Source organism: Agelaius tricolor, unplaced genomic scaffold, assembly GCF_023055355.1.
Source record: "Agelaius tricolor isolate 1412-34295 unplaced genomic scaffold, bAgeTri1.0.p SCAF_15, whole genome shotgun sequence".
Taxonomy (NCBI): domain Eukaryota; kingdom Metazoa; phylum Chordata; class Aves; order Passeriformes; family Icteridae; genus Agelaius; species Agelaius tricolor.
The window spans coordinates 21,051,111-21,074,475 of NW_027269275.1; the positions used below are offsets into that span (position 1 = coordinate 21,051,111).

Consider the following 23,365-nt stretch of genomic DNA (forward strand, 5'->3'; position numbering starts at 1 on the left):
AATCTCAGAATTGCTGTAGCTGAAATCAAGTTTATTTCTGGTGGGGTAATAGTTAAAATTATTGTTCAGTATTGAAAAGTAGTGATACAATTCCTGATCTTCAGTTCAATGAATTTTTGCCTCCTAAAATTTCTCTGTTTTTGTCATGGTTGCTTTGAAAAACGACAGTTAGTACTTTGAGTTACTTCTGTATTGTCACATTCATGCCTCAGCTTTCAGTGCTAGACAGGACTTGCAGTAAGTCAGCAAGCCTGGCTCTCCCAGCTGTGGTCCTTGCGTGGGCCAGAGGCTGAATCTGTTCTGGTTCAGTGCAAGAACAAAACTTTTTATAGCTCTTTATTAAACTGCTCTGTTTAGCATGAGCACAGATGGCTGCCTTGGCTGGGGAGGTTGCATTGACCAACAGGGAAAAGGGGATTGTGGAATCATGGAATGGTTTGGGCTGGAAGGGACCTTAAAGCTCATCTTGTTCCACCTCTTATCTTAATGAATGAGATGGAGAGCTTTGTCTTTGCATGGAAAGAGTAGAGAAGCTCCTGGGCACTCATACTGTGCTCTTTCCATGGTATAAAAAGGATTTTTTGGGGTTATTTTTTAGAAGTAGTCGTCTTCACGTCTCCATTCCAATCAGTAGACTGTGGTGGTATTCCACAGTAATGGAGTCGCTGATACTAATTTTCAGATTTAAGATAAAACCATTTTCTATGAAATCTCAAAACCATTCCTGTATCTCTTTTGTTTGTAACTTTCCGCCTAAAGATAAAATTATTTTACCCATAGAAGAAGAGGGAGTGAAAATCACCTGATGTTTTCTTTAACAGTCCAAAACTTGCTATTGTGAGTGGAAGCTGAGAGTCTGAGATGAAGCATTTAGAGACTGATTTTAAAATAGGCTGTTGAGCTAAAAAAAGCTGCATTTGGTGCAAAGAGTAAATTGGTTTGGTTTTTGGCAGGCTGGGGTTTGGTCACTTGCTAAGAAAATATTCCCAATTGTGTAAGTTGCTAAGAGATTGCCCAGGAATTCTACAGTGTCTCCACTGCTGGAAGTCTTAGATCACAGAAACAAAATACTCTGGTCAGACTTGTGTCTTTGGGGAATATGTGAATAAACTGATCATGGTGTGAAGGTTGGGAGGGGAATTCCTGAGGCTCCTTCCAGGACTCTGTGCTTCTGTCTTAACTTACGCCAGAGCTACAGGAACTTGCAGTAGACCTTGGCCAAGCAAATTTCTGGCACATGGCTACTGGCTGATCAAAATGGCATGAAATGTGTTGTTTATTGAATATAAATCATCTCCTCAGGCACATTACACTGGGTTAGTTTGCTGCATAAACCTTACTACAGGTATGTAATGTACCTGCACAACAAGGTTTGCATTTACACTCATCAGAGCCTGTTCATACTGTGTTTTATAATGTTTCTGAAACCTTTGAGAAGGCATTAAGGAGCTGCAGGCTCTTTATTTGAGGGCTGTGTTTTAAATAGGCTTTGTTAACTTGTTAGCAAACCTAAATCCAGTTACTCTTTTCATGTGCCTTGAGCATATTCAGTCATTGCGTAACGGTTGCCTGGGAACCTGCAGCCACAGTTGTAGAAAAATCCTTTCTGAAAGGTCATTAAATAATTTGGAGTGGTACAGGATGTATGTTCTGCTGTGTAGTAAGCCCAGAGAATATTGTTATTAAACACTCAAAGTGGGCCAGGCAAGTGCAGAAACACGAGTCTGGGTGTGTGCCCTGGGAAGGATGTGTAAGGAGAAAAGGTGCTTGAGGAACCTTTGTTAGAAACCAGAATTATTTTATATTGAATGTGTCAAAACACATTATTTTAAAATGTATCTATGTTTAAATTGTCTGCTCATTTACTCATTTAGCACATTTGCATTTAGCTCATTTGTATTTAGCACATGTGGTGTGTTAAAACTATTTGGTTTAAGGTTTAAAAAGAGTAGGAATGGTTTGCAGCAGTGGCAGTTTATGATAAGAATGGTATAAATCATCACCTGGACCTCTGGCACAGGGGCATCCAGGCATGTGTATCTGTAAAATCACATCCCCTTGGCTTGTTTATTTGCTTCAAATTGCTAAAATTTCCAACTCCAGAGATGTGAGTCTTGCAAGGATTTGTTGGGGACCTTGAAGCTCATCCCATTCCACCCCTGCCAGGGGACACCAGGTTGCTCCAAGCCCTGGGTTAGTTCTTGCACCAGACAGAAAACTGTGTCATGTAAAAGAAACTGTGCAAAGCCCCCCAGGTAAAAGGGGAATCACTCCTTCTGCTCTTTTGCAGAGCAGAACAAGTGATTATTGTGATTTCTGTGAGCTCATTACATTTGGTGAGGAAATAATAGAAATGGTTGTGTTCTGAAGAGTTTGTAATGAAATGCATGATAAAGAAAGAAGCTCAGGAGTTTTAGTTTTTCGTTCATAACCCTGTTAAGTAAAAGTGGTTTGGTTTGGATGTTGATGTTTTCTTGATTCCAGACTCTGTGTTTTCCCTTGCAGCTCAGCCAGCAGGAGTCCCAGAGATCCTAAAGAAAAGTCTCCACAGCTGTTCAGTGAAGGGTGAAGAGGAAGTTTTTCTGATTGGCAAGAACTTCCTAAAGGGAACAAAAGTGATTTTCCAAGAGAATGTTTCCGGTTAGTGTGAAAGCAGGGCTGGCTTGGGGTGCTGAGCAGAGCCCGGGGTCGGGGCGTGCTGCTGGGTACAGCTCAGTCAGGGAGAGCAAACTGGGGAGCAGAGTAAAGGCACTGAAACCAATTGCTCTGTGGATGTGCACTAACCTAGGCTTTTTAATTTTCATTTAGATGAGAATTCTTGGAAGGCAGAAGCTGAAATTGACATGGAATTATTTCATCAGGTATTATTTTACTGTATTACTTTTATTATTACTACTCTTACCACCACTACTACTACTACTGTTATTATTACTACTATTATCATTATATTTTTAATTTAAAAAATACACTGACTATTTAAAAAAAAAAAAATTAATCAAGCCTTTCCCTCTTTCTGTGCATTTTTAGAAATAATATTAATTTTTTTCACATAAGGTCTGTTGTGAGTCTGGTGGAATAAAATTTGGGGTTTACACCAGTGAAATTGTTCAGTGTCTAACTGAGAGCTTGGATCCCACAGTGGGTTTGCTGGGCAGGTCTTTACCCTTACGTGCAATGGAATTAAAAGGCCTAATTTGGTTTTCCCAGCAGTTTTCCATGGAAGGAGAACGTGTGTACAACATAGTCTTTATAACTGGCTGAATTTTTGTTCCACTTTGAAATGTTTTACGGAATATTTATTCTTTTTGACACAAATGAATGTCCTCTTTAGCTGCAAATGGTGTCAGGAAAGTGCCATCAAGGGCAGTATCCCACATGTGCGTTGCCCCCAGTGCCCTGGGCTTTCATTTATGGTGGTTTATCAGCCTGTCTCTGTCTTTTGATGTAAGTAAGGAGAATTAAGATCAGTAGTAAGAAAATGTGATCCTTTTGCCTTGCAGAATCACCTTATTGTGAAGGTGCCACCATATCATGACCAGCAGATCACCTCAGCTGTCTCAGTGGGAATTTACGTGGTGACCAACGCTGGCAGATCTCACGACGTGCAGCCCTTCACCTACACTCCAGAGCCAGGTGTGTGGGGTGCCCTGGGGGAGCAGGGGCCTTTTCACCTGCCCAGCAATGTGCATCTTCCCAAAGCCCTCTTGCTGGCCAGTGGTGCTCTGTCAATAATAAAATCTAAATGCTTTGCTTTTCTCATTTATGTGCCAAATACCTCAAATTCCAGCTGTGTTGTGACAGCTCTTATATAGCAGCATCCATTTCCAGTTTAAGGATCAAAATGAAGCTGAGCAGGACAAAAAAATCAACATATCCCATACAATGCACCAAATAACCAAGAAATCCCAGCAGGCTTTATCCTGAGGAAATCTGCAATTTGCCCACTTCATGTATTTTAGTTTATTTATTTATCTGTATCACAATAGACAGTGCAAAGGTTTGTGTGGGTTTCAAAGAACCTGAATTTCTTTAAGCTATAAGGAATTGTTTTGGTTTGCTTTGTGTTTTTTTGGCTTGTTTGCTGATTTAACGTAAGGAAGTTCTCAATGTGTTTTGTCTCGGCAGCTGGGACTCTGAATGTTAATGTGAAGAAGGAAATCTCCAGCCCAGCCCAACATTGTTCTTTTGAAGAGGCTATAAAAGGTACTAAATTGATTCTTATCAGTGTTCTTAATAATTTAACTATGAATTCCTACCCAAATTTGGTGATATGAATCAGACATCCTGTGATAAGTCTGTGCTTATAAAATCTGGCCCTATTCTTACAGGGAGGTTTGTTTTCTGACTCTGAAACTTTTACTTTATAACAATATCCCTATCAGTATATTTTAGTACAAGCTAATATAGAACAAAAAAAAGGCAAAAAATAAGACTAATTTGTAAAAAAATTTTCATGCATCAGGCTCTGCAGTCTAATCTTTATTTAGATGTTTGCAAGTGAAGAGTAAAAAAAGAGCCAAGAATTGCAGTTAATACAAAGAATTAGAAACTCTGTAGTGTTAATTTAAGCAAATATATAAACTAATATACAGGGTAAGCCTGACATCCATCTAATTTAGTGTGGAGCTTAACTGAGGGAAGATCCCAGCTGCTCCAGGAGAACAGCTGCTGCTCCTTGGAACACAATGTGCTGTTGCTGTTCCTTCGTGTCCTCAGTTAATTTATGCAATAAATATGAATTTACACTCTCATGGGGGTTTCCATGTCAGCTCCTCTTTGATGCTTCCTTCCTGTACCTGTTCTGCTCCAGGCTGACTCTGAACCAGAGGTCAGAGAATTTTATTTGCTGTATGTACTTGGTGTGTTCTGTCCTTCCTCACTCTGTACACATGTGCAGAAATTTTACTGCCACCCTACTGTAAGGTTTAAATTTGCTTAGGGTGTGGAGATCTGTTGCTTTACGTTGAAGAGTAGTTCTGTAATTTACTTAAAGGGAGGTATGGAGTGGTTTTACCATTGCCCCTCTTGTTGTGGTTTTGTTTGTGGCTGCAGCAGTGAAGGCCACGGGCTGTAACCTGGAGAAGGTGAACATTCTTCCTAGTGCCTTGATAACTCCACTCATGCCAAGCAGTATGATCAAGAATGAAGATGTGGCTCCAATGGAAGTAAGTGCACAAAACTGCTCTCCCCCCGTGTTCCAGGTGGGGTTTGGCGGGGGCTGAGCACAGCAGCTTTCAGACTCTGTGTTACATCTGCTCCTTGGTCCGTGCTTTAGCAGTGGAGAACAGTAATAGACAGGGAAAAGTGCCATGTGCAGGATCAGTCTGGGCAAAACACAGTTACAGAGCATGTGTGAAACAGACAACTGCCTTTAATAACTACCTGCTTCCTGCCCCCAGACAGATTGATGGGTTAGTGACCCTGTGATGGGGATTTTTATCCTCTGACACAGAGCAAGTAAATTACTGTAAGAATGTTCTTTTAATCAGTTCTTAGCATTGCTTTCATTAAATTGTGCCATGATTCCATCCTTGAAGTAGCATTTCCACTGCTGATCATTTGTTTGCTGGTTTGGGTGTGTCTGGGTTTCACATCTCACATCTCCCTCTGATCTTCCCTGGACATGGGGGATTTTTGGAAATTGTATCTGCATAACCCCAGTAAGTTTATAAATTACCAAATGTCTTGCTCTTTTCAGGCTTCAAATGTGGTTGGACCAACTCAGCCAACATTGGAAAACAGCATGTCTGGCATATCAACTTCTGCTTCCCATTTACCTTCTGAAAGTGAAAACCAGCAGCAGATCCAGCCCAAGGTGTACAACGCAGAGACCCTGAGCACGATCCAAACGCAGGACATTTCCCAGCCCGGCAGCTTCTCGGCAGTGTCCACGCCGGGCCCGCTGCAGAACAGCGATGCCCTGCTGCAGCAGGCTGCCCAGTTCCAGGGCAGGGACTCGCAGCCCAGGGAGGTGCTGCAGTCGGATGGCACGGTGGTGGCCCTGTCCCAGCTGGCCGATGCCTCGCAGCAGCAGCAGCCGACGCTCTCGGAGCCGGCCCAGGCCCTGCAGCAGCAGATCTCCTCGAGCATCTTCTCGTCGGCCAGCGGCGTGAGTCAGCTCCAGAACACCATCCAGCAGCTCCAGGCCGGGAACTTCCCCACCAACACCGCCACGGGCAGCAGCAGGAACGTCGACTTGGTGCAGCAGGTTCTGGAAGCTCAGCAGCAGTTATCTTCCGTTCTGTTTTCGGGCTCAGACAGCAGCGAGGATGTCCAGGATCAGCTGAACGCAGATATCTTTCAGCAGGTCAGCCAGATACAGAGCAGCGTGAACCCCGGGATGTTTTCCTCCTCAGACACAGCTGTCCATTCCAGAGCAGAGAACCTTTTGCCCGGCCGAGCTGAGAGCGTGCACTCCCAGCCCGAGGGTGCCCTGTCCAGCCAGCAGCAGCAGCAGCAGCAGCAGCAGCAGGCCATGGAGACCTCGGCGGCCATGGTGATGGGCATGCAGCAGAACATGTGCCAGGCGGCCACGCAGATGCAGCCGGATCTGTTCTCCTCCAGCACGGCGGGGAACGGGGCCCTGCAGCAGTCCCCGGTGTACCAGCAGGCGTCCCACATGATGGGTGGCCTGTCCAGCAGCGAGGACATGCAGATGCAGTGCGAGCTGTTCTCCTCGTCCCCGGGCGTGTCCGGCGGCGAGGCGGCCGCCCCCGCGCAGCAGCCGGTGTCCAACAGTGGTGCTGCCATGTTCCAGCCCAGCAGCTCTGCAGAGGGGGAGGAGGCCTCGGGCCAGAGCAAACAGATGCAGAGCTCCGTGTTTCAGACCATGGTTCAGATGCAGCACAGTGGGGAAAGTCAGTCCCAGGTTAATCTTTTCTCATCTACCAAGACCATGATGAGTGTCCAGGCCAGCGGGACTCAGCAGCAGGGCGGGCCTCTGTTCCAGCAAGGTGGAGAAATGATGTCGATTCAGTCGGGAAGCTTCATCCAACAGTCTCCACACTCACAAGCTCAGCTTTTCCACTCTCAGAACCCTATTGGTGACACTCAGAATATATCCCAGGAAACGCAAGGATCCCTTTTTCATAGCTCAAATTCCATTGTCCACAACCAGACCAACACTAATTCCTCTGACCAACTGCAGCCCCCGATGTTCCACTCACAGAATGCCATGGGTGTCTTGCAGAGCTCCTCGGTGCCTCAAGACCAGCAGTCTGCCAACATGTTCCTTTCCCAGAGTTCCATGAGCAACCCTGCCACTCAGGAAGAGCAGATGTCATTCTTTACAAGCCCAAATCCCATTTCTCCTCTTCAGACAGCAACAAACACTGAACAACAGACTTCTTTCCAGCAGCAGACACAGATCTCTCATATCCAGAGCTCCATGCTTCCCCAGGAGCAGCCCCAGACTCAGCCAGCTCAGCAGGGTTTGTTTCAGTCCCAAGTGTCGTTGGGCTCCATCCAGTCCAGCTCCATCCCTCAGAACCAGCAAGGAGCCATCTTCCAGCCTCAGCATTCGATTGTTGCTATCCAGAGCAGCCCTCCATCTCAGGAGCAGCAGCAGCAGCAGCAGCAGCAGAACATGATGTTCAGCAATCAAAATGCAATGAGTACAATGGCCCCCCAAAAGCAGAACATGATTTTCAATCCAAACCAAAACCCAGTCACCAATCAGGAGCAACAAGGCCAGTCCATTTTTCATCCACAGTCCAACATGGCCTCGATGAATCAGGAACAGCAGCCCATGCAATTCCAGAATCAGACCACAGTGTCTTCTCTCCAGAATCCTGGCTCCAACCAGGCTGAAGCACAGCAGCCAACCATCTTCCATAACTCGCCCCAGATTCAGCTGGTCCAAGGGTCCCCAAGTTCTCAAGAGCAACAAGTCACCCTGTTCATCTCCTCAGCTTCCATGTCTGCCCTGCAGAACAGCATGAGCCAGCCGGAGCTGCAGCAGTCCCCCATGTACTCCTCCCAGAACAGCATGGCAGGAATGCCAGGAACTGCTTCTCCTCCCCAGCAGCAGGCTCCTCTGTTCCACAACACAGCGGGAGGTGCCATCAACCAGCTGCAGAATTCCCCTGCCTCGTCCCAGCAGACCTCGGGAATATTCCTGTTCGGCATCCAGAACAGTAAGTGACAGTGCCCCGTGCTGAGCTTGCCATGGGGAGAGCTGCCATAGAAACAGGGAATGCTCTGGTGGGAAGGGACCTCAAAGCCCATTCCATCCCACCCCTGCCATGGCAGGGACACCTCCCACTGTCCCAGGCTGCTCCAAGCCCCAGGGTCCAGCCTGGCCTTGGGCACTGCCAGGGCCAGCCCCAGCTGCTCTGGGCACCTGTGCCAGGGCCTGCCCACCTCACAGGGAAGAATCTCTCACTAATATCTAATCTAGGGAACGATGGTGCTCTCCTAAGAGAGATTTCTCTTGCTGCTTTTGGTTTCCGCAATATTGTTGCCTCTCTTCACATTGCTGAAGGAAAACAAGGATTTTAGAAGCTGTAGAGCCCAGAGAAGTGTCTGTTAAAGTGTACTTAGCTGTACAAACCTGCACTTTTCCTTGTCTCCTCTCTGGACCCAGGCTCCATGACCGGTTCTGTGGGATGCAGAGCTTTTCTCTGTGTGCAGAGGTCTGTGTGTGCCTGTGAGCCCCAGCAGTGAGAGGTGCGGGAGTTGCTTACACCAGGTTGTAGCAGCTCTCCAGGGTGGGTGCACAGCTGGTGGTGGTGGGGGGCCCTGGCTTTGCAGTGGGAGCTCCTGGCCCGTGCCAGGGCACTGACGTGTCGCTGTGTCCCCAGACTGTGGGCAGCTGCTGCCCCCCGGGCCGGCGGCGCTGCCGGAGGAGCTGATGGCCATGGGGCAGCCCGGGCAGGCGCAGGGCGAGGCGCAGCCCCCCGTGCCCACCCTCCTGTCCCAGCCGCTGCCCGAGACCCCCCCGCTGCCCCCCGCCATGGCCACCAACCAGAACATGGAGAAGATCGACGATCTGCTCGTGTCCTTGCAGAACCAGGGCAACAACATGGCTGGCTCCTTTTAACGAGGCAAGCGGTGAGTTTGGGTCGCTGGGTTCTCTGCTGCCCTGCAGGGGCTTTGTTGGGTGCATTTACACCTTGCAGTGTGTGACCGTGCTTTAAGAGGTCAGCTAAAGCACCACTGAGGCTGAATTAAGACTGTAACACCAGAATGAAGTTATTAAAACCAGTCAGAGGTCAGAAGTTGTATGAAACAGCTGAGACTGTGTCTTGTTAATTTTTCCTACGTTTTGTCATCTGCTGTGAGAGTCGGGTACTTTGTCAGGGAGGAGAGTGGATCACTGGCAGCTTGGCAGGTCAGAACCTTATGAAACATGACTGTGGTTAAAAAACTTGAGACTTACTGAGTAAATGACACCTCAAGTTTGAACTGTTTTTGAACTGTTCTGAACTCTTCCCGGGGGTTACAATAACATAATGTGAAAACAAGTTCTGGTGGAATGTGGCAGCTCTTGAGTGTGCCACATGCTGAGGCTGTGTTAGAAACAGCATCAGCTGTTGCTAGGAGACATTCTGCTTTTAGAAGGTGCCTTTTTCAGAGGGGGGAAGAGCCTTTGACTACAAATGAGCACCAAGAGCCAGGAGGACTCTGGAGTCCAGTGTTGATTGCGGTAACTTGGGGTGGTCTTGTCCCAAATCCCCCCTGAGTTTTCACTGAAGTGATGCACATCATTCCCTAATCTAAAGGGCTTTGTATGTGGAGTTTGGAATCTCTCCAGAGCTTCTCTTGCTCCTCGCCCCCAGTTCAGAGGAACACCCTGAGGATGAAGTCACTGCACAGAAGGAGGAGGGGACTGTGGTTAGTTATGCCTGACTTCTCTGCTTATTTTCTCACGCAGAAATTCCGTGGAGAAAAAAAAGTGACGATTTCCCAGATCCTCTCAGACCTTCCAACTCTGGATTAGGCTGCGTGGAACCAATTGCTTCTGTGGAAAAGTGGCCTCTTTAAGAGCACACGCGTGGCCAGTGGCAGACCTGAGGCCATGACCATGGAGTTTGGGCTCCACAGTGCCAATAATGCTGAGGAGTTATGCTTTGTGTTACTGGGGCGTGGGGTTGGGCTGTTACCAGGTTCATGAACCTCATTACAGTGGGGGCTCTTGGAATTTAAAGCATATCTGGTCAGTTATTATTGTTGTTGGAAGGTAATCCATGTTACCACGTTTACTTTTTCCCTGCTATTCCTCTTTCCCATCCCTTTTCTCCCTTGGGAGGCTCGTGCAGCAGGAACAGCAGCTGCCTGTGCCCCGAGCCGTGACTCAGCTGTCAGTCAGTGAAGGGATCTCTCCATTGACACGGAGTGGGAGAGCCAGACCCACCCTGTATGAATTGAAAGTATTGATAACTGTAATAACCAAGCAGAGAATTGCTGCTGTAAATAACCAGTTCCCATCTGAGAATGGGATTAACGGTTTTCCACATCTGTGGAAGCTGGAGTTACGTGGAGCTGTACATAGAGCAAGGGTTTGGTGGCTCTACAAAATGAAGAAATGAAGGGGAACTTCCAGCTGATCTTAAAATCTTCTCTAAAACACCTTAAGCTTGAAAAGAACATTCTGTGTGGCTGAGGGACTCCTCTGTGTCTCTCGTTCTGACTGATGGGTTGGAGCTCTGTGAAGTCTCATGAGCTGTTCCCAAACCTGCCTTCTCCCTTTTATTCTTTCCATGGTTTTCCTTCTCTCCCTCAGTTTTGTATTTTGTTTTTTTAAAAAAAAAAGACATAAATATCCTACTGGCTTTAAAGCTAAAGAAACAGCTTTTAGGCATCCTTGGCAGTAAATTGCTTAGTCAGTAGAAGCTTTGACAAATAATCAAGGAGTAAGGAGAGAGGAAGCAATTTCTCCACCACCTTCTAATTGCAGGAATCCCCCTTAACCCGCCACTTCCAGCTGTGACTGATGGAAATCTTCAGCTTGGCTTTACTCCAAGTAGGGGGCAAATTGCATCATTTTTAAGCCTTCTTAAAAGGTCACTTCATCCCGAGCTGTTGCATCTTTGTAGCACATCGCAGTTCTGAAGTGATTTTTCCTTTTTCTACCACCGAGCCCCGAGTCTGGTTTCTAGATTGTCATGTTTAATTAAGGAATAAATCATCGACTGATGTTACCGAATGTAAAAACAACCCACTCCAGACCATGCAGGTGTATTGTGAGGCTTGTGGATTTTTTGGGTGCTTCAACTCTCCAGACAGTGTGTGATCTCTCACTACAGCCTCGTTGAGATCCGTGTTCCCCCGCTGCCGCCGGAGCCGAGCCGCTCCCGCGGCGCCCGTTCCGCCTCGGTAGAGTGTAGCCGGTATCACGTCATTCTTCATTTTTGTTATTTGAAATAACAAAGGAACAGTCTGTAAATGGGTTTTTTTTTTAAGTTCCTCGAGTCTGTTTACTGTGTGTTTTCCCCTTAACTGGTGTGCGTAGTTGAGCCGTGTAGAGTTTTTGTTGGTTTTCCTGGATTTCCCCGTTTGTTGGTCTGTCACACGTTCACTTTCTCTTTCTGTCTCTCTCTTTCTCTCTCTCATTGAGAGGCATTGAATTACGTTTTCAGTAGTAAGGCTTCTTGCCGATATGAAGGGAACTTTTCAGAAAGAGACCTGCTCTGGGTCATTTAATTTTGAATACAGTTTTCAATCGTTCAAGTTTTGGATGGTTTATATCTAATGTGTGTTTCATTTTTTTGGAAAGCTATATTTTGTATTTAGGAAATGGTATAACTATTTTGCTATTTGTACTGAGTGAGTACATTGGCATAAATATAAAAATTTATATATATACATATATATAAAATATTCTTTTTGCCACACATTTTTGTGGTAAATTTGTGAGTTTGTCTGATGTTCTACCACAACGTGGCGTCTGATAACAGTGGGGTGGGGTGGGGTTTGTTATGTCTTTATTGAGTATTTAAGTACTTTTTGCAACATAAATAACGTGTTCATCTCTCGCCATTCCATCAGGCAGTGTTGGTCCAGCTGGCCACGAGAAGCTTTGCTCTGTATTTGGTGTGTCCCTCACTCACAGCCTAGCCAGGAAACCCAGAGGCATTTAGGATTATATAAAATATTAAATATTGGGGTTTCCCTCAGAATGAGCCATTCAGCTTTTCTCCACTCTCATTGCCTATTTAATATTTTATTATTAGCGCCTCTGTGTTTTAACTCCTAATTTATGATTATGCTCAAACGTTAGAAATTTTAATCAGGACAGAAAGAATTCCCTGCTGCATCATGTCCAGAGCTGCTTTAACCCCGACCCAGACTTCTTCTTTCTGTATTTTATTTCTTTTCCCCTGCTAAGACAAAACATTACCAACATCTTGTAATGGTTCACAAGACGAAAGCAGCAGCCCCCAGCAGTGCCCAGGTGCTGTGTGGGGCTGCTCAGGCTGAGAACAATGGACCCAACAACGTCCAGAGGGCCGTGGAAGTCCATAGGCACTCACTGGGAAAGGAACTGGTGGTGTTTGCAGGACGTGTGTCCCAGGATGAGCTGTTGGGTGTCACCTGGGGCCATGGACACGGAAGGAGTGACAGGAACGATGGATTCGCTCGCGTGCTGCTTCAGTTTGCTCCTTGTTCCCAAGGGCTCTATCCGTTTGTTGGTCAGTGCCAAGTCACCAGGGACCAATTTTCCATGGAACAGGATGAGTGCCCAGAAGAGAAGCTCATCCCAAGCCTGCCACAGCTCCAGGGAAGGGTATGTTTGAATTGTGGGCGTGTTTGAGGTCACTCATGAAGAGAAGAGAGAAAAAAACATACACAAAAAACCAACCAAGGGCTGTGCTATCCCGGTTTTCCCTTCTGGAAACACCTTCCTTTCCTCGTGTTAAATTTACCTGTTCATTTTAGGTCAATGTTTAAATGTACAACACTTTGAACATGTGATTTGGTTACAAGAAGTATTTGTGTGACTGAAGAGGTCGCTCAGCGGTTGGCGCGTGCTCGGCAGCGGCTCTGAGGGCGGAGGGGTTGGACCAGCCCCAGAGGAGCTGCAGGATGTCATGGCAGGGAGCACAGCCTGAGCCACAGCTGTGTCTGCCCAGGGCCCTGAACATTCAATTCTGAGCAGTTGAGGTTGGGCAGCAGAGCTCCTCTATGACCCCTGTGTTCCAGGAGCACACGCAGCACTGGCATCGTGTCTGGGCCCTTGGGTGACAGAGAGGATCCTGGGGCACCAGGCTGTCAGTCCAGCATCCCTGGGGGTCCCAGAGCACCCATTTGTGGGCACAGGTGAGGGTTGAGGGAGATGGAGCTGCCAACCCCCCCCACATCCCCTCAGCTTTTACCCTGAGTGTGCCCAGAGCCCACCCAGACACCACGGAGCCAACACCTGGTGCACGGTTTGAGCTGAACATCTCCTCTGGCACGGAGTCACTGGTGCTTTGTGCTCAATTAACAGTTGCTTTGGTATTAATTGTCCTCCTCACTGCCTGGGCTTGCAGCAGGCCAAACGCTTCGCTCTTACTTTAGCACAAATCTAGTTCAAGTTCAAGAAATAATTCCAGGCTGGCTGTTCTGAAGTGGGTGTCCCCTCCATGATCAGTGATGATGATTTCTTCTAATCACTGGCAGGGTGGCTGCTTCCATGTAGTTTTGAGATAAAACAAGGCACGAGCAGTTAAACATAACCTCGGCAGGTTTTTACTGGGCAGCTGTGTCAGTGGACCTTCCCCTCACTTGCATAAGCTGAACTTTATTTTTTAAAGTTTCCATTGATATTTTGATTTAGAATCTCATTTCTGAAAGGAAAATATGTCTGAATGGATTTTAATTCCTGTTTTGTCGTGCCTCTGCTTGGCAAACTGTTGGGTTCCTTTTCCAGGGCCATTGTGGGAGAGCAGAGGGAGCACAGGCATGGATCTGAGTGAGGGGAGCAGGAGAGAGGAGAGGGAATTGCTTGGCATGCTCTGAGCTGCAGGTGGAAGGCAAGAACAGGAAATTCTGGTCACTGGTGGCTGCTCATTAGTGCAAAATGGAATTTTATGGTTTTGGGGGGTTTTGTGTTCAGGGGGCTCGGGGCAGCTCCATTCTGTAGAAGCTAAAAGCAAACAGCAGTGGGATGCTGTGTTTGTTCAGGGGCTTTGCTTTATTTTGGGCTGGTTTAGTCTTTTGTGGCAGCCTGTGAGCACTTTGTGTTCCTGCCCAGACCAGCTGTGGTGCCACAGCACCGAGGGCCAGCGTTGGGAATGGGGTAAACGTGTTAGAAACAAGGAAAAATCAGCAGGGGGTGAACTCCTGCCAAAGGGAACTTGTGGAATTCTCTAGAGTGCAGGAGGGCACACAGGAGGAGAGGCTTTTCCTCTCCCAGTCTGTATAGGGATGTACATATGCACTGCCTGTATATTCTAGGATTATATATATGTATATAGAGGAGTCAGATTATTATATATAAATAATAGTAAGACACAGCATTAGAATACTGTTATATTTACATTTTTATAAACATGAAACAATACTCCTTTTCCTCAGTAGGAGGTTTTTGTAGTAACTCATGAGTAGCTGTCTCCACCTCTCAGTCCTGGATGTGGTCCTGTTGGTGACATGGATACAGAACTTGCTCTGCTTGGGAGCCTGGCTGGGACCTGTGGCTTGCAAGCAGCTGTGGCCACTTTTGTGGTTTTGTATCTTTTGGTTCATCCTTGCAGATGTGGTTCAGGATAGAGCTGAGAGCCAGGCTGAGGCTGGGCTTCCTGCAGCCCTGAGCATCCCTGGGCTTCCCCTCCAGAGCCGTTTCCATTGCCAGGGTGGCAGCAGCTGCTGCAGACAGGGCTGGGTGGTGGCTGTGCTGCCCAGGACCGGGCTGGCACCAGCCCACGTGTGGGATGTTAGGGTGTAGCACAAGGTCCCTGCTTCTGCTGGGTCAGGAGGGGAAACTCCTCTGCCATTTCTCTTTATTCTCATGAGGGCAGGAGTCTGTAAACTGATTTTTTTAACTGATGCATTAGTGCAACAATCAAAATCTAGAGAACTCCTTGAAAGCCAGTGAAGCTCCCCTTGAATTCTGTCCGTGGGGAACCTGCCACAACTTGTGCTGATTTCTTTCTTGCAGGTTGTGTGAGGAATTAAACCCTAAGAATCACAGAATCATAGAATATCCTCAGCTGGAAAGGACCCACAGGGATCATTCAGTCCAACCCCAGGCCTGCACAGACACCTGAATAATCCCACCCTGGGCCTCCCTGAGAGCATTGTCCAAACTCCCCGAGCTCTGGCAGCCTCGGGGCCGTGCCCAGCACCCTCTGGGGGAAAAACCTTTCCTGATCTCCAACCTAAACCTCCCCTGACACAGCTCCAGCCTTTAAATCAGGTCATACATTCAATAATGTGTATTGTGTCCAACGTGACTTTCTCAATTCCAAATCTGTGTTCCACTGGAATTTGTCCTGAGTGGATCAGTGTTATCCTGGTACAGGCCTTCTTAAATCACCTCCACCACACTGAGAGCCAGTGTCCTCCTTTGTTCTCTTGGAGTTTGCAGAGCTGAACTCTGCCTTTTCCAGGGATCTGTCATTTTTGCTGTTACACTTCATTAAATTGCCCGGTGGCATTCACTGTGTAGGGACAGGGCAGGAACCCAGGGATTCCCTGCTCACTGACCCCTCTGTTCAGGGTCCAAGGTCCCAGCTGCCCTGTGTGACACATTCCAGCTCCAGGCCTGGGATCAGGGAGGGCTCCTGTGGTCACTGACAGGGAAGTGGCCTTGGCTTTGTTTTGGCCCTGGAGCTGCCCCGTGGGATAACGTGTCCACGGGGAGGTTCCTGTTTGGAAGTGGCTCTTTGGGTCTTGCAGAACTGGGATCCCAACCCAGTACCCTTAGCAGCCTGCAGCATTCCTGGAGCTTTTTTATTCTGGATAAAAGGAGGCAACTTGAATTATTTCCACCTGAGCTGATGCTGAGTTAAGCTCCAACCCCTTCAGAGCAGAGCTCCAACCTCTGTCTCTGTCCCTGCACCTCGGCTGGGCTCTCCCCTGCCTGCCAGATGTTCTGGGTGCACCCTTGACCGCTGAGCTGCCTCTTCTGTGTCCTGCAATGTGAAAGTAGCACCAGATACTCCTTCGTGCAGTTTGTGTATATGGCTTTCGTAGGTGGGTTTTCCAAGCACTGATTCCCGGTGTTTTCAGTTTGTCTATGAGGGGATATTTTATTTGCATCTATGTTTTTAGCTCTCCTGTGATAACTTGTTGAATATTAAAAAAAAAAAAATATTTTGCTTCTATTGGGACATTTGTATACTCGCAACTATATTTCTGTAAACAGCTGCAGTCGAGAATAAACAATGAAAAGTTTTCATTTTACACTGTAAAGTCTTGTGATGGTTTTACCAAGGGCATCTCCAGAGCTGTGCCCAGGGTGCTGCAGCTGCTGCAGGAAAAGGTCCTGGGGAAGAATCACACTGACTCAGTGGTGTGGGACCCCAGGAACCCCTGGGGGAGAGGCAGAGGCTGCCCCAGGAGGTGAGGCCAGGAGTCCAAAGCTGGAAGTTACCACATCCTCATCAGGCTGTGTGGGTGCTTACCCAATGCCCTTTATCTGCAGCTTTGGTACTCAAAGTGCCCTGGGGCTGGGGATGCCCGGGAGTGTTCCCCTTTGCTGCTCCCACTCTGCAGCCTGTGACCTCCCCAGGACCAGGGGCCACAGCTGCTATCAGCTATTTCCTTACTTTGAACAACTTCAGCAGGGTTAAGGAGAAATTGCAGCAAGAGCTGGGCCCACCAGTCAACTGTGAAAGATTTCAGCAGATTTATCCACAAAGCTTTACCCCAGAGTCTCCCCCTTCAGCCCTGGGCATCACCCAGAGTCACAGTGGGACACAACTCCCTGCCCTGGGCTTCTGTCCTTCTGGACCTCATTATCCCATGGGGCAAATGATCCAAGAAATTCTCCCTCCCTCTGCCCCAGCCTCCTCGTTCCTCGAGGCTCAGGGAAAGGCTCCCCCTGGCACAGGCAGCCACAGAACTGGGACTGAGTCACAGGGCTTTGTGGTTTGGTGTTTATTGGGTGACACAGCCCCTGCCCAGGGGTGCCCAGGGAAGCCACCCCCGCCCTCCCCCGTGCCAGGGCCCCCCCAAACTCCGTCACCATCGCTCTGGTCACGGTGGCTCTCTGGGCACCGCGCAGTGGGGACAGGATGGCCCGGCCTGTGCCCAGGTGCCGGGAGAGGCCTCACCCCGGCACAGTCCCCAGCACACCTGGGCAGGTGAGTCCTGCGGGCGGGGCCTGTCCTGTCCTCACCTCCTCTTGACGAACTTCTTGGTGACGGCGTTGGGGTTGAGGCGGCGGCGGCCGGCGCCCAGGGCGGCGTCGCGCAGCTGCAGGTGCGCGGCCCGGCTGTGCACGTCGTTCTCGGCGAACGGGGACGCCCCGGCCAGGTAGTCGGGGTCGAACACGTTGGTTTTCTGCCGGGCCTTGCGGGACAGGCGCTGCTGCGGGAAGCGCTGGTCCTCCACCAGGTGCGGGTTGTTGGCGTGCTTGCCGCCCTGCGGCGCCGGCAGCGGGTACTGCGGGGACAAGGGATCAGCCCCGGCTCCCAGGGACCCCGGTGAGCACAGACCCCATGGAGAGCTGAGCGGGGACGCCCAAAAGCCCTGGGGTCCAAGTGTAACATCTGGGCAATGTTCTCGGTTTGCCTAAATTCCCTCCAGCCTGCCAGCCACAGGCTGGGCTCCCATCCCTGGGATCCCAATGGAAGCATTTCTTCACAGAAAGGGTGGTTAAAGGTGGGAAGGAGCTGCCCAGGGAGGTGGTGGAGTCCCCATCCCTGGAGGCGTGCAAGGGATTAACTGGACATGCACTCAGTGCTCTGGGCTGGCTGACAAGGTGAGGATGGCCAGCCAGAAAGGGCAGAGCGAGGGCAGGAAGAAGCCTCCAGAGGATTCTCACCAGGTTGGATTCTATGACCTTGATGGTCTTTTCCCACCTCAGTGAGTCTGGGATGCTGTCCAGGTACTCACCCTGAGCCCCCGGGGGTTCAGCACCTTGGGGTTGCGGGAGAAATGCATGTGGAGACTCCCGTCCTCGCTGACACTCACTGCCACCTTCTTGAGGGTCTTGTTACCACAGTGGGGGCAGAACACCTTGGTCATGTCCGAGGTGGTCCTGCGAGGGTGGGACGGGGGTTCAGAGCTCTTGGGGCCGTGGAACGCGGGCTCAGCCCGGGCTCAGCCCCAGCCCCAGCACCTGAAGCAGCCGTGGCAGCGCAGGATGTAGCTGCGGGCCCGGCGGATCAGCATCCCGTTCACAGCCAGCACGTGGAGACCCATCTGCAGCAGCACGTTCTGCAAGAGCAGGGACACACGGGACCCTGCAGCTGGGGCACTCAGAGCCCTACAGGCTTTGGGAGGCCTCTGGGACTGAGACCCTGCTGCTCTGACACACGGAGCTGTCCCAGAGCCTGAGCCCAGCTGCAGCCCAGCACCCACCTGCATGGCAAAGTCCGTGGTGACACAGCCGACCTGGACACCCACGGGAGCAGTGTCAAAGTGCCCCATGTCCTGCTGGGCCTCCTTCAGGTTGCTGGGAGTTATCCAGCCTTCGTCATCACTCTCCTCATCCTCCTCCTCCTCCTCGCCAGCGCTGGCCCCGTCTGCAGAGCTCCGGTGCTGCTCGGGGGGCTCAGGGCTGCTGGTGATGGCCTGGGCCATGGTGGGAAGGAGATGGTCAGGGTGGCACTGAACGGCTGGCCAGAAACGGCAGAGCAAGGGCAGGGAGAAGCCTCCAGAGGATTCTCACCAGCAGCTCCCGCAGCTCCTCCTCGATGCTGGGCAGGGGTGGCCGCCAGTACAGGAAGGATCCGAACTCGTCGCTCTCTGCCGGGGCCGGGCCGGGGCTGGGCTGGTGTGGGCCCTTCCCCGCGGGCTTGTGCTGGGGGCACGGCACGGGCACCGCTCAGCCCCTCGGCCAGGGCACGGCATGGGCAGCCCTCAGCCGGGGCTCCGCGGGCCGCAGCCCCCTCCCCTCCGGCCGTGCCTTACCTTGGCGGGCAGGTGGAAGCCGGCGAGGTGCAGGGGGGCCTCGGGGTGCCGCGGGGTGGAGCTGAGCCGCACCTGGGGGGCAGCACAGGCCGTCGGCGGGGCCGCTGGCACCGGGACCCGCGTCCGGGCCGCTGGAACCGGGGCCCCGTGCCCATCCTACCTTGTCCTGCGGCTCCCAGCGGACACAGCCGGGGCCGTCGATCTCGGCCTGGAGCTGGCACGTAAGGGCGAGCACCTGCAGGTCGGCGGCCGAGAGGCTCGGGTAGTCCCCGGTCTTCTTGGAGAACTCGGTCACTGCGGGGGGAGCAGCGACGCCGTCGGGCCGGGCCGGACCAGGCCGAGCCGGGCGGGGCCGCTCCGGCGGGGGAAGGAGCCGGTGGCGGGGCCGGCCCGGCACTCACCGAGGCGCAGCAGCTCGGGGCGCGGGCGGCGGACCCGCAGCTCGCAGGGCAGCGCGGCGAGGCGGCGGCGCGCGGGCCGGTCGCGGATCTCGGCCAGCACCTCGGGCACGGTGTACAGCGCGTCTGCGATGTCCTGCGGGCAGCGCCGTCACACCGGCCCGTAAGCCCTTGACCCCCCCCCCGTCCCTCCGGTGTCTCCCCGGTGTTCCCCCGGTACCTGCAGCGGGGCCGCGCTCAGGAACGCGCCCGTGTCGGCCACGACGTGCGGAACACGCGCCATGTCTGCGTACCCCATGGCCCACCCCGGACGCCGTCGAAGCGCCGCGGGAAGCACACCGGGAGTTGTGGTCCGGGCGCGGGTCACGCCGGGAGTTGTAGTTCAGTCGGAGCACGCCGGGAGCGGCGCCGGGCCCCGGGAGCTCTTCCGGCCGGCGCGATCACGTGACGGGCCGGGGTCACATGACGGCAGGAGCTGGAGCCGGGGAGCGGGAGCGGAGCGGCCGCCGGTAACGGGACGGGACGGGACGGGACGGGACGGGACGGGACGGGACGGGACGGGACGGGCTCGGCTCGGCTCGGCTCGGCGTCGCTTCCCGGCTCAGCCCAGGGCGCTCCCGTCCGTCCGCCGGACATGGCCTGGTGGGGCGCTCCGGCCGCCGGAGCTGCTCAGCCGGTGCCGGTAGCGGCCCGGGACGGTGGGGCCGCGGGGGTGCCCTTGGCCGCCGTTTCCTGTGCGCGGTGCCCGCAGCGCCCGGGCCTGTTCTGTGCGGGGCTGCGGGGCCGGACCGGGCGGTCTCGGGGGCGGGTTCGGTGCTCGCTGCCAGGGCGGCGGCCCCGCCGGTGTTCCGGGAGGCCGGGCCGGGCCGGGCTGTCGGAAACGGGAAGCCGGGGGAGGAAGGGAGGCCTCGGCCTGGCCAAGAGGGTCCTGCCGTGTGTCACGGCCCCGCTGGGCTGAGGGCTGGGGGGTGTGCGGGCGGGAAAGCTGTGCCCGGGGAGCGGCACCGGGCACCCAGGGGTTTCTGGGGCCAGAGGCGTTTGTTGGCGTGACCGGGGGTGTCAGACGAGTGACAGAGAAATGGTGTGGAGCCAGGAAAAGAGGGAACGGGGAAGGAAGAGAGTTGGGATGTGAAGGAGGAAGGATGGAAACAGCCCAGCCAGGGCTGGGCACGGGCTGGCACAGGAGGGGCACGGCCCCGTGGAATCCGTGTGGTGTGGGGTGGGGATGTGAGGACCGGGGGTATCTGATGGCCTCAGGGGAGGCCGGTGTGACCCGTGGGCCGGGATAGTTGGGGTGGCAGTGAGTGTGTGACAGTGAGTGTGTCACAGTGAGCGTGTGACACTGAGTGAGCCCTCGGGGTGAGGGCAGCAGACTGGCCTGTGCCCGGGAGCCCTGGCTGCTGCTGGATGGAGCCAGGACGGTGCTCGGGCAGTGCCCAGCAGGCAGAGCTGGGGGCTGTGGGGGCACAGGCAGGCCCTGGGTGCCAGGCAGGTTTGCTGGGCTGGCACAGAGAGCAGAGACCCTGGCACAGGGGATTTCGCAGGGAATCTGCCGTGGGATGGAGCTCGGTACGGTGCAAGGAGGATGTGGGAGAGGCTCCTGCACAGGGAGAGGGGCTGGAGCTGCTGCCCTGTTTTTGTGCTTCCCCTGGTCGGGGAGGGGGGTTGGTAGTGGCCTGGCCAGGCAGTTCTGGGCTGGGCTGTGAGCTTGGCCCCCGTGCTCTGCAGCTCCTGGGAATGGTGGGAAGAGGCTGGGGCAGGCCCAGGGTGTCTTGTGCTCCTGTGGGATGTGTGACTGTGTCTTGTGCTCCTGTGGGATGTGTGACCTCATCCCTCTGCTCTGTGGTCATTGCTTTGGGCACCGGCCCGGGCCATGTGTCCTGCCACCCTCCCTGGTGCCACACTGTGTCCTTCTCATTCAGGGGGTGACACGATGGTCTTGGAGGCCTTTCCCAGCCTCAGTGATCCTGTGGGATTTGGTACCGTAGTGAAACCAGGGCTGCCCTTCAGGTTTGTGGTCCCCATGCTGTGACCAGAGCTCCCTCTGCAGCTGGTGCCACTGCCATGTCTTTGCCATCTTGTTGGTGATGTGTGGTGAGCCAGTGTCCCCCGGGGCAAGGCTTTGGTGGCTGCTCTGTCCCCTAGCAGCACTGGCCTGTGGGCCAGGGGCTCAGGTGCCCAGAGGGGTGTCTGGAGGTGGCAGTGCCCAGCTCAGCCCGTGGTGCTGCTGTGCAGGGGTTGCTCTCCCAGTTGCCTTTGGTGCCGGGGGTTCATCAGGAGAGCGAGCCCAGCCCGTGTGTCCCGGGGCTCGCCCAGCCCTTTCCCCGTGTCGCTGCCGTGCCGGGCAGTTGCAGCAGCACCGGGCTGTGTCTGGGCTCCCTGGGTGCCCTGGCAGTGGGGCTGAGGTGTCTCCTCTCTCTGCTTGCAGCTGGGGGTGATGCCATGGCCGCTGCCAGCTCCAGCAGGGCCAGGGCCGGGCTGCCCTGCGAGAAGTCCCCGCTGTCCGTGAAAGGTGGGTGCTGCTGCTGCCGCCGTGCTGGGATTGCCGTGCCGGGAATGTGCGTGCTCTGCCTGCGCCCCGGGCTGGCACACGCAGCACTCGGGAGGAGCAGGGGCTGGGGTTGGCCCTGTGTGCCCTGGGCTGGGGACGTGGCTGCGGGGCCGCGCTGGTGCTCCCGCGGCCGCGAGATGGCTCCCGGCGCCCGGAGCCGCGTCCCCTCGGAGCCGCATCCCGCGCTGCCCCTCCGCGGGCACTGCCGGCCTGGGGCCGCCCGTCCCGTCCTGCCCCGTGCCCTGGGGCAGGGAGGGGTCCCTGGGGACAGTGACAGTCCTGCCACCCTTGGAGGGGTGAAGCTGGGCACAGTCCTGGTCAGGGGTTGGTGCCAGCCATCGCTGCCACCAGGAGCGTTGCTCCCCACTGCCCCTCTCCCAGCACTCTGCTGTGAGCACCCCGAGCTGGCGGGGTGGGCTGGGGGATGAGGGCAGGGCACAGGCAGGGGACAGGGTGTCTCGCAGGCCTGACCCTGTGCCTGTCCCTGCCCAGTTGTGTCTGTGAGGCCCAAGGCCCAGAGCCGCCCGGCACGCGTGAACTGCTACGTGGAGGTGGCCGGTGACGGGCTGCCCAGCGAGACCAAGAAGACGGGGAAGCAGATGGGGGTCTCAGAGCTGCTGTGGAACGAGATCCTCACCCTGTGAGTCTGTGTGACCCCTGCTGTGGGGCTGGCCCCTGGTGTGTGCCCTGCTGTGCCACAGGCTGGGGACACTCAGGTGTCAGAGCTTTGCCCCTTGCATGGGGACACTGCCAGAGACAGCCAGGCTGGGAGGGCGGTGGGAGAGTGGTGAGAGGGGGGTCTCCCACTGCCCCATGTCCTTGCCCACCTTCCTCTGCTCCTTGCCTGTGGCACTGCCTGCTCCCTGAGCACGGAGCAGGCTGTGCTGACAGCCCCTTTCCCTCTGCAGGAATGTCACGGCTCAGAGCCACTTGGAGCTGAAGGTGTGGATCTGCCACACGCTGAGGAACGAGCTGCTGGGTGCCGCCTCCATCAGCCTCAGCAGCCTGCTCAAGGGCGGCGGCAAATGTGAGTATGGCCTGGGGCAGGGCACGGAGCAGGGGCAGGGGACAGGGCAGGGAGCAGGACATGGGGCAGGGCTCAGGGCAGGGCTCAGGGCAGTGGTGGCCATGGTGGCCGTGCTCCCTGGCAGGGAACAAGGTGCCGTTGTGTGCCCCGGGCCGGGCGTGCCGCAGCCGTACCTGCGTCAGCGCGGGCACCTCGGTGGGCTGGGAACACAAACCCCTCTGCTCTCCGCCGCTGTTTGCGGTTGCCAGAGCGTGGCTCGTGACAGCAGCTCCCACATAAAGGCGGCCATTCAGGGCTGGGGCGGCGCGGGTGGAAAAGGCTGGCTCTGTCTCTTCCAAGGAAAGCTGGTGAGACACAGACCTGGTATTGAGCGGGAGAGGGGCCTCC

At 53.5% G+C, this 23,365-nt stretch overlaps 3 protein-coding genes across 7 annotated transcripts in view; 2 read left to right on the plus strand and 1 right to left on the minus strand.

Moving 5' to 3' along the window:
- NFAT5 (nuclear factor of activated T cells 5) overlaps nt 1–16,326 on the plus strand; it is a 54,638-nt gene extending 38,312 nt beyond the window's left edge. For 3 of the 4 annotated variants that reach the window (XM_071440920.1, XM_071440923.1, XM_071440924.1), the window contains 8 exons: nt 2,506–2,640; nt 2,809–2,861; nt 3,501–3,633; nt 4,126–4,203; nt 5,053–5,165; nt 5,699–8,135; nt 8,802–9,051; nt 9,875–16,326. In XM_071440920.1, coding sequence (XP_071297021.1) covers nt 2,506–2,640; nt 2,809–2,861; nt 3,501–3,633; nt 4,126–4,203; nt 5,053–5,165; nt 5,699–8,135; nt 8,802–9,040 — 3,188 coding nt within the window. In that variant the 3' untranslated portion in view covers nt 9,041–9,051; nt 9,875–16,326. The remainder of the gene's footprint in view (nt 1–2,505; nt 2,641–2,808; nt 2,862–3,500; nt 3,634–4,125; nt 4,204–5,052; nt 5,166–5,698; nt 8,136–8,801; nt 9,052–9,874) is intronic. The other variant, XM_071440922.1, reaches the window with a different exon arrangement.
- A 681-nt stretch (nt 16,327–17,007) lies between these two features.
- Nucleotides 17,008–19,772, minus strand: NOB1 (NIN1 (RPN12) binding protein 1 homolog). Its single transcript, XM_071440927.1, has 9 exons — nt 19,621–19,772; nt 19,404–19,536; nt 19,163–19,296; nt 19,003–19,074; nt 18,761–18,892; nt 18,451–18,663; nt 18,209–18,306; nt 17,983–18,127; nt 17,008–17,529 (listed from the first exon to the last, which is right to left on the minus strand). Exons 1-9 carry the CDS (start codon nt 19,696–19,698, stop codon nt 17,260–17,262), a joined length of 1,275 nt encoding a protein of 424 aa, XP_071297028.1. The 5' UTR covers nt 19,699–19,772; the 3' UTR covers nt 17,008–17,259.
- WWP2 (WW domain containing E3 ubiquitin protein ligase 2) overlaps nt 19,764–23,365 on the plus strand; it is a 30,897-nt gene continuing 27,295 nt past the window's right edge. Inside the window, exons 1-4 of one of the 2 annotated variants that reach the window (XM_071440925.1) lie at nt 19,764–19,909; nt 21,829–21,912; nt 22,444–22,591; nt 22,860–22,978. In XM_071440925.1, coding sequence (XP_071297026.1) covers nt 21,843–21,912; nt 22,444–22,591; nt 22,860–22,978 — 337 coding nt within the window. In that variant the 5' untranslated portion in view covers nt 19,764–19,909; nt 21,829–21,842. The remainder of the gene's footprint in view (nt 19,910–21,828; nt 21,913–22,443; nt 22,592–22,859; nt 22,979–23,365) is intronic. The other variant, XM_071440926.1, reaches the window with a different exon arrangement.